This window comes from Helianthus annuus, chromosome 8 (genome assembly GCF_002127325.2).
Source record: "Helianthus annuus cultivar XRQ/B chromosome 8, HanXRQr2.0-SUNRISE, whole genome shotgun sequence".
Lineage (NCBI taxonomy): Eukaryota > Viridiplantae > Streptophyta > Magnoliopsida > Asterales > Asteraceae > Helianthus > Helianthus annuus.
In genome coordinates, this window is record NC_035440.2 from 47,613,505 (window position 1) to 47,622,922 (window position 9,418).

A 9,418-nucleotide genomic window follows, 5' to 3' on the forward strand; every position below is an offset into this window, starting at 1 on the left:
AGACTAATCATCAAGTCTATAGTCCGTTTAGATCCAGATTCCACCGTTTTAAGTAAAAGCTTAAGAAAAGATTGAAGTAAAACATAAGTTTTAGCCGAAAAGTCTAGATTTAGTTAAGTTTTAGCGTAAAACGCATGAAATTCCTTAGATCTGAGCTAGATCTTGACTAGAATGACATTACACAACAGTTTGGTACAAACCGCCATGATGACATCACCTTCAAGAGTTCAAATCTTAGAGATTTCATGGTGAAAAGTGAGATTTCAAAGGAGAATCATGTAGAGAATAACGTGTAGATCGAAGTTGTACAAGAATCTGGTGTAAAACGTACCGAAATCGCCGAGAAATGAAGAAAAAGAGAAGTGCGTGCGTCTGGATCGAGTGAGGCTATCATATCAGTGAGAAATGATGTGACAGGCTTATTTATAGTGTCAGAGGGAGAGAGTGAGACGGTGTGCACGAGTCGGGTGGCAGCTCGGTCGAATGGCCATCCGATCGGTTGGTCATCCGATCGGATGGTCATCCGATCGGATTGCCATTCGGTCAATCCTATCCTTTCCGCGTTCCCGTCTTTGATTCGTTTTGCGTGTTAGATTAAGCGTTGCGTTGTGTATTATTGGATAATAGTATTACATAACTAGATTATAGCATTAACACAAAAGTTTCATAGTTTCCGCCAGTGACGAGACTCCAGTCCCTCGTTCAACCAAGTCTCAAGTTTCACGAGCCTCAAGAGTCAAGCACCAAAGTATCAAGAGTCAAGAATCCAGATTCCGAGTATCAAGAATCATAGCTTCCCATAGTTTCCAAGTATCAAGTAGCAAGAATCATAGTTTCCAAGTATCAAGTATCAAGAATCATAGTTTCCAAGTATCAAGTATCAAGTATCAAGAATCATAGTTTCCAAGTATCAAGTATCAAGAATCATAGTTTCTAGCGTTAAGTATCAAGTCTCATAGTATCAAGAATCTAGATTTAAGCATCACAAACATCAAAAGTGTCAAGTATCACATAGTACATGGGATAAAAGTGACAATAGGTAAAAGTCTAGGAACGCAGGTGTTACACCGCGCATCTGGGAGAGCCAATTGGCTGGCGACGATCGAGTAGTTGACCTTGGCCACAGCGCCCGGTTTCATGGTGGTTGGCACGTCGTTCCTTGCCGTAAAAGAAAAATCGGTTGCGCTGGACTGTTTTTAGCAAACCTTTTTACGCTAGTAACTGTTAAAGCCATCTATTTGGGAGGGCGTGGACCCGATTAAGACAATATAGTCTGACCAGAATAAGGTTAAAGCCATCTATTTTGGAGGGTATGAGATTTCTCTCACAACTAGTTAAAGATTAGGGGAGGCAGAGTGGGAGAAAATCTCCCCGTGATAAACAAGGTTCACGAGTGATACATGCAAACAACCCACCGCCACTGCTTTGTTCACGAGTGATGATATTGTGTCCGTGATATATTTCACGAGTGATGGGGGTGTGAGTGATAAATGGATGTGAGGGGGTGTGAGGGTTTATTGTTGGGTGTTGTGAGTGATAACCATTGCCACTAAAAAATGTTGTAAGTGATGAAAAAATTGTTGATGACATGGCGAAACTTAACTGGGTGTTGTGAGTAATGAGTGAGTGATGAGTGATCCCCCTTATCACTATTAAAAAAGGAGTAAATTGCCATTTTAGTCCATGAGTTTTGTCCAAATTTGCCATTTTAGTCCAAATAGTTTTTTTTTTGCCTCTGGGTCCCTGACTTTTACATTTTGTTGCCATTTTGATCATTTTGTCTAACTCCATCCAAAAACCCAGTTTGTAACAGGGGTATTTTGGGGATTTCCTTAAAAAATGTTTTTAGTTGCCATTTTGATCCAATTCCAAAAAACCAAAAAAATTCCAAAAAATCAAAAAAATTCCAAAAAATTCAAAAAAATCTAAAAATAAAAAAAAATCTAAAAAATCATAAAAATTCTAAAAAAATCAAAAAAATCTAAAAATAAAAAAAATTCTAAAAAATCATAAAAATTCCAAAAAATCAAAAAGATTCTAAAAAATCCAAAAATCATTAAATGTTTCGGCACGAACCGTTTCGACCCGTACTGTTTCGAACCGAACCGTTTCGACCCGTACCGTATCGAACCGAACCGTTTCGACGCGAACCGTTTCGAACCCGTACCGTTTCGAACCGAACCGTTTCGACCCGTACCGTATCGAACCGAACCGTTTCGAACCCGTACCGTATCGAACCGTACCGTTTTGACGCGAACCGTTTCGACCCGTACCGTATCGAACCGAACCGTTTCGAGCTCGACTGTTTCGACACGAACCGTTTCGACCCGTACCGTTTCGAACCCGAACCGTTTCGACGCGAAGCGTTTCGACCCGTACCGTTTCGACGCGAACCGTTTCGAACCGAACCGTTTCGACCCGTACCATATCGAACCGAACCGTTTCGACCCGTACCGTTTCGAACCGTACCGTTTCGACGCGAACTGTTTCGAACAGTACCGTTTCGACCCGTACCGTTTCGACACGAACCGTTTCGACCCGTACCGTTTCGAACCCGAACCATTTCGACCCGTACCGTATCGAACCGAACCGTTTCGACGTGAAGCGTTTCGAACCGTACCGTTTTGAACCGTCCCGTTTCGACCCGTACCGTTTCGACCCGTTGCGTTTCGAACCGTACCGTTTCGAACTGTGACAACTGGCACAAAACCGGTAACTTCCGTACACTTTAATTATTATTTAATGACTGCAATTATGTGCTTAATGACAGCATTGACTGATTAGATGCTAAGCAAGTGAATTCATGCACATTGTATACTACAAAACATTGCTTTATGCAAAAACGAAAGCGTTGCGTCAGAAATACTAATAAACTCACCTGTAAGACACATTGTGTCAACAGAACTGCAGAAAGCAGTCAGACATTAGAATTGAGGCCTAGGTGTAGGTCCAATAACAAGAATACGTTAAAACCCAAGAATACATACAAGGGTTAATATATATACATTGCGAAAGCAAAAATAAGCACTAAAAAGCACCCGAAACGCACTGTAAGTGCAGAAATTTACATAAATCGGCTATAATCAGGATTCCTTCTCGAGTCTAGTCTACAATCTCTAGGATCCTTTCACGAAAACAATTTTTCAAAGAGTTTTCATTGCATAAAACGTCACGCGACATCCACAACCTGAAACTGTCTACATGAGTCTAGAACGGACATTACGAGACTTAGGGTGCACGAGAGTAGCACTCGTCTGTGATTGAGAGTTAATTGTAATTATGTGTGATAATTAGCATATACTAGAAGTAGGATGACACAAGTATGTGTGACTTTACCTGAAAGCAATGGCCCATCCGAAGGAAGAAATACGAGGATGAAACGAACTGTAATGAGAACCTTTCATGATCACATCTCGTGCTTCCGCCGCAGAAAGGGGTGTGACACGAACCGTACCGTTTCGAACCGAACCGTTTCGAACCGAACCGTTTCGACGCGAACCGTTTCGAACCGAACCGTTTCGACCCGTACCGTATCGAAGCGAACCGTTTCGAAGCGAACCGTTTCGATACGGTACGGGCTCGAAACGGTTCGCGTCGAAACGGTTCGATTCGATACGGTACGGGTCGAAACGGTTCGCGTCAAAACGGTACGGGTCGAAACGCTTCGCGTCGAAACGGTTCGGCTCGAAACGGTTCGGGTTCGAAACGGTACGGGTCGAAACGGTTCGTGCCGAAACATTTAATGATTTTTGGGTTTTTTAGAATTTTTATGATTTTTTAATATTTTTTTGATTTTTAGATTTTTTTTGAATTTTTTAGAATTTTTATGATTTTTTAGAATTTTTTTGATTTTTGGAATTTTTTTGATTTTTTGGAATTGGATCAAAATGGCAACTGAAAACATTTTTTAAGAAAATCCCCAAAATACCCCTGTTACAAACTGGGTTTTTGGATGGAGTTAAAAAAAATGATCAAAATGGCAATAAAATGTAAAAGTCAGGGACCTAGAGGCAAAAAAAAAACTATTTAGACTAAAATGACAAATTTAGACAAAACTCAGGGACTAAAATGGCAATTTACTAGTGATAATGATAATTAAAATTTCAAATTGTCCGCCGAACATCCTTGCACTAACTGAAAAACGAAAACAAAACCCCAGCCAAACAGCTGACCTAGGGTTTTAGAATCAATAATGGCAACAGGACTAAGATTTTTCACAGAGAGATCAGACGCCGGCGAACCTCTTCTCGACGCCGACAACGGCGAGGAGCTTATGCACGTCCAACCGGCCGTCGCTATTGTTCTCGCCAGCCACCCTCCAGAGTCTCCCGGCACTCTCTATATCTCCACCAAGTAAAACCCTAACTCTATTGTTTTCTTCATTTGTTTATAAGTCATTTCATAGTGTAATTCTGCAGACAAGTGATATGGTTGAGCGATACTGAGAGGACCAAAGGTTACGCAGTTGATTTCTACTCGGTGTCTCTTCACGCAGTGTCTAGAGACCCTGAAGCATATACATCGCCCTGTATATATACGCAGGTATCATTTCTAGTGCTTTTTGTTGTGTTTTGCAAATTATAATCTTTAGGATTTGCCTTATTATTTTGGAGTAAGAATTATATAGTGTTAGTGTTGTAAATATCGATAGGTGCTAGTCAGCTGGTGGGGTACCAACTAGCTGTTCATCATTTGGACCGATTTGGTCTGACTTTGACCGACTACCGATTGTTGGGTCCGACCAGGTGAAATTTAGTCGGTGAACCACCGATTTCTAATTAACCACCGATTAATATTAATACCTATTTTTACAACACTGTATAGTGTGGTGGTATTGTGGTAATTGATCACTGGCTATTGAATGCTTTGTGTTGTGTTTGGAAGTGAGATGTTCTGAAAAACATTGTTCTAATCAAAGTTCAAGAAACATGACAGTTTCTGTATTTTATTTTTGGAAAAAAAGCTTGTTTTTCTTCATGAATAGTAATTCAAGAATCGAAAAAACAAACCATGAGTATCATGTTCATTTTTGTGGCTTATTGCAGTTGAGATGATGTCTGCTGCAGATGTCTGATGCAAATATTGAACAAACATATGAATGATTCATATCTAGTTGACAATATTGTGACATGATTTATGGTAACGAATTTGTGTTTTATGTGCTATGTTCCGTAGTTTGCAATTATTGTCTGTATATTGTAAGCACCTGATATAAATGTTCTGTTATGCATTTTCAGAACCAATAGTATATTTTAACAAGTCAATGACCATAAAGTATGAAGATGGTTTGAACGTAATATATGTTGGTGGCAAAATGCTTTTTGTAAGAAAGTTCGTTACTTGCAAGTTGCATTTTTTATCTTTTAGTTCTAGAAAAATGCTACGGCTGATCAGCACCAGACTGGAAAAACCGAAACTTGAGTTGAACCACATTCAGTTTTTTGATTTTTTTAATCATTTAGCAACGGATTTGAATTCAGATTTCAGTCTCATCATCATCATCATACTCAGTAAATCCCATCAATAGCAAAGCTAAGGTAGGGTTTGAGGAGGGTAAGATGTAGACAATCTTACCTATACCCCGTAGGAATAGAGACGCTGCTTCCAGTGAGACCCCCGGCTCGATAGTAGTTTTGCATCAAGCCTTGGACACAAGGCACATAACACTCAACAATCGGGACAAAGGCCGATTAGTGCATGTACCTTTTTGTCTTTCGGCTATCAACGCCACCACATGATGCATGATTAACCATCTCCCTCTTTTAATGTTATCTTCATGAAATTAGTAAAATAACGTTAAAATTAGTGCACTTTCACTTTTGCTCCCCAAGCGTCTGTTACGTGAAGAATAATAGTTTAGTGGTATTTTACTAATTATTAGTAGTTTAGGGGTGTCTTATGTAAGTTTCTATCTATTTATGTGGATGTTACGTATGGAATGAAATCAAGCAGAATTTGAGTCAAATATCTTCCTATCTCTTAGCTTCTTTCTCTACAAGTTAGTTTTAACCCTATCAAGGGTATCAGAGCCGTTCCGACTCCTCATCGGAACACCTTGCCGCCGCCGCCATGACGAACACCCGTAACAACGAGATTGATAACACACTGAAGTTCCACGATAGGGTCATCAACGAGATCCAGACGGCGTTATCGGCTTTGATGAAACAGCAGGAGCAGGCTTCGAAACAGCAGGAGGAAATCCTCAAGGCTGTGCGGGACAGATCTCAGTCGTCCGGCAGTTCTTTTGGATCCTTCTCCGGTCCAGACAACGATTCCAGGGGTTCTAAACCCTTTCGGATCGGAAAAATCGAGTTTCCCAAGTTCTCCGACGCGTTGTTTGAAGACCCACCGGAAGAGATGGCTTCGCTACAACAAACTGGTACGTTACAGGAATTGAACACCGCTTTTGATTCGTTATTAAACAAGGTGACGTTGAGTGAAACCCAGGCCGTGAGTTTGTATATCAAAGCCCTCAAGCCGGACATCCGGGGCCCGGTTAAAATGTTCAAGCCACATACTTTGCACGAAGCGTATGGGTTGGCGAAAACACAGGCTCTTAACAATGAAACCCTAGAAGAGAAGTTTACGGGGGGGAAATGGAACGGAGGTACCAAACCCACTGCTACAAAAATTACCCCACCCACAAATCTTTTTGGTGCCTGTTTAAAGGCAAAGGCGAGTTCCGTAAATGATTGGTGCCCGCCATGGCGCATTGCTAGGATTTCTCCGATTGCAACCGGAAGGACCGAATGGCGTCCACCCTGGAAGGAGTCGACTCAAAAGAACTCATGGATGCTGCATTTTTTTTTCTCTATTTTGTGATTCTTGAGGTCAAGAATCTTTTAAGGGGGAAGTATTGTTACGTGAAGAATAATAGTTTAGTGGTATTTTACTAATTATTAGTAGTTTAGGGGTGTCTTATGTAAGTTTCTATCTATTTATGTGGATGTTACGTATGGAATGAAATCAAGCAGAATTTGAGTCAAATATCTTCCTATCTCTTAGCTTCTTTCTCTACAAGTTAGTTTTAACCCTATCAGCGTCCACGCATATATACATTATATGTGCTATAGATTTCAGTCTACGATTGAAATTAGTATGTGCGCTTTTCGAATCAATTAGCAATAGATTTGAATTCAGAATTCGGTTACGAATCAAGTTACAAGTTGTGATTATCAAACTGCCCTGATCGAATATCCAATTTATATAAGATACTACGGAACATTTAGTGTTAATACAAACTGAACCTTACATATCTGGTACAATTGTGTGTACATTTCTGTTAATACTTTAAACACTGGCTATACAGCAATTATTTTGTTTATTTCTACACGTGTTAGTTCCTATTATTTTATTGTTGTTTTAGATTGATACAGGAGATGAAGATGCTGATGAATCAGAAAGCTCTGATTCTGAATCTAATGAGACGTTGGATTTATCAAAGATTACCGAGATGAGGCTAGTGCCTTCAGATCCTAATCAACGTATAATTCTCACTACATTACATAATTGCAATGCGTTTATTCCATATTAATATATTTGTTATTAAATCGTAACTGGCGGATTTACTTGGTTGACAGTGGATGCTCTTTTTGAGGTGTTTAGTGAGTGTGCAGAGCTAAACCCTGAACCTGTTGAAGGTGGAGTTCCAATAGCCCCTTTAATGTAGTTTTCAAGACCTTTTGAACTTTTTTGCCGTTTGTTAACTCATTTTTAGTTCTTTTTCAGAGGAAGAAGAGGAGCACAATTGGGTTTTCAGTGCCGATCAGACGGGACTTGAAATGGGTTTAGGTATGAACACACTTATGGGATATGGCTATTCGTTAATTCATCCTGGAGGTGGCAAGTTCGACCTGTTACTAATAAAAATGGCTATTCATTTTTTTTAAATTTATTTATCTCTGATGGGTCAAACATAGGGGTTCGGCTCGTTTAATTAAGAGAGCTCGAGCCTGGTGTGTGAGTAATTTTTTAAGCTCGGGCTTGGCTGGTTTATTATTTACTAGTTATTTATTTATATGTGTATATATTCATTTATTTATATATTTACAGTTATAAGTTTATGTATATATATTATTGCTATTTTTGTCATTTTTATATACAATATATCTATTATGCAATCTTAGAGTTACCGTAGTAAATAGAAGTTATAATATTTTTATAAATAATTGGCTTGTTTAGGCTCATGAGCCTAGTCAAGTTTGATATATGCGAATGAGGCTCAGGCTTGTTTATTAAACGAGCTCCAATCTAGGATCGAGCTCGTTTTTTAAGCTTGGCTTGGTTCGAGCTTTTAGCAAACTGATCTCGAGTAGCTCACTGGTGTATTGGATCGTTGACACGCCTAGTCAAACGGGTTGAAAGTCATCTAAAGTTTTATTAACGTATAAAACCTCCTAAATGGTTTCAATCAACTATTACTGAAATAATACAATTTATTTTTCATTTTGACATGTTAAGTTTCAAAGTTGATGGACAAAAAGTGACGGGTCAACTCAACCTCGAGACTTATTTCAACCTGTACAAAAGGATTGGGTTGACCCGAACATGTTACCCGACCCGGCCACGTTGCCACCTCTACTTTATCTCTTCTAGTGTTAAATCTTGTTTTATGCAACTTACATGCTTGTTTCAGATGAAGTTGATCCGGAATGGGTTTCATCACAAACCACAATTGGTCATGTGAATGGAAATAGTGACCTAGCTCACAGTGTGCTTGAGGTATTTTTTATTTATTATTCTCAATCTGCACACATTATTTAACATGATGCTGAGATCAAGCAATTAATCTTTTATGTTAGTATTTCATTATACTTAATCAACAATCTGAATTTCTGAATAGAACTGATTTAGAATGCATTAAGATTTAAGAATATGCTTGGATGGCTTTCAACCCGTTTGACCTGTTCCCCTTTTAGCTAAATCGCTTGATATGCTCTTTTGAGATAAAACGTAACCTAAATTAACACATCCAAAAATGAATTGGATTAAAGCTGTCACATCTACCTTAATCTGTCTGTGCTAAACATTGTTTTCATCTCATTTTTTGCGGTTTATCTCGTTGGCTGACAATTTACATTATGTTGTTTTAATTTTAAACACGACAGCTTCAAATAAATGACCAAAGGTTTGAGGACGCCGATGAAATGGAAAGCAACAACCGCAATGGTGGCCGTCAATGATCATCTTTGCTTCTACATTTACATACCAAAAATTAAGTTTACATGAGGTTTTCAGTTAATATGTAAGGTCAACTATTCAAGTCTAGCATGTTGTCTGTAGTTTGTAAGCCTATTGCTCTTACATCTAATTTTTGACTCTTTTTTAGAACATCTGGTGCTTTGGCTTTTCTTTTTGTGTGTTTTAGACTAAACAAAATCTTGTTTTTATAATGTTGTTTCCTACAAAAAAAATAATT

The 9,418-nt window shown here is 38.9% G+C and overlaps 1 protein-coding gene across 1 annotated transcript; it reads left to right on the forward strand.

The window, feature by feature from the left end:
- The first annotated feature begins 4,107 nt into the window (after positions 1-4,107).
- LOC110872819 (chloride conductance regulatory protein ICln) lies at positions 4,108-9,418 on the forward strand. The gene is made up of 7 exons (XM_022121698.2): positions 4,108-4,353; positions 4,419-4,542; positions 7,367-7,484; positions 7,581-7,640; positions 7,729-7,791; positions 8,636-8,721; positions 9,108-9,418. Exons 1-7 carry the CDS (start codon positions 4,193-4,195, stop codon positions 9,180-9,182), a joined length of 687 nt encoding a protein of 228 aa, XP_021977390.1. The 5' UTR covers positions 4,108-4,192; the 3' UTR covers positions 9,183-9,418.

Bases quoted from the DNA above. Each gene is read 5' to 3' on its own strand.
- LOC110872819 (XM_022121698.2), top strand. From the start codon at position 4,193: ATGGCAACAGGACTAAGATTTTTCACAGAGAGATCAGACGCCGGCGAA. The intron at 7,792-8,635 runs GTATGAACACAC...TGCTTGTTTCAG, and splicing joins GGGACTTGAAATGGGTTTAG to ATGAAGTTGATCCGGAATGG. The intron at 8,722-9,107 runs GTATTTTTTATT...TAAACACGACAG, and splicing joins TAGCTCACAGTGTGCTTGAG to CTTCAAATAAATGACCAAAG.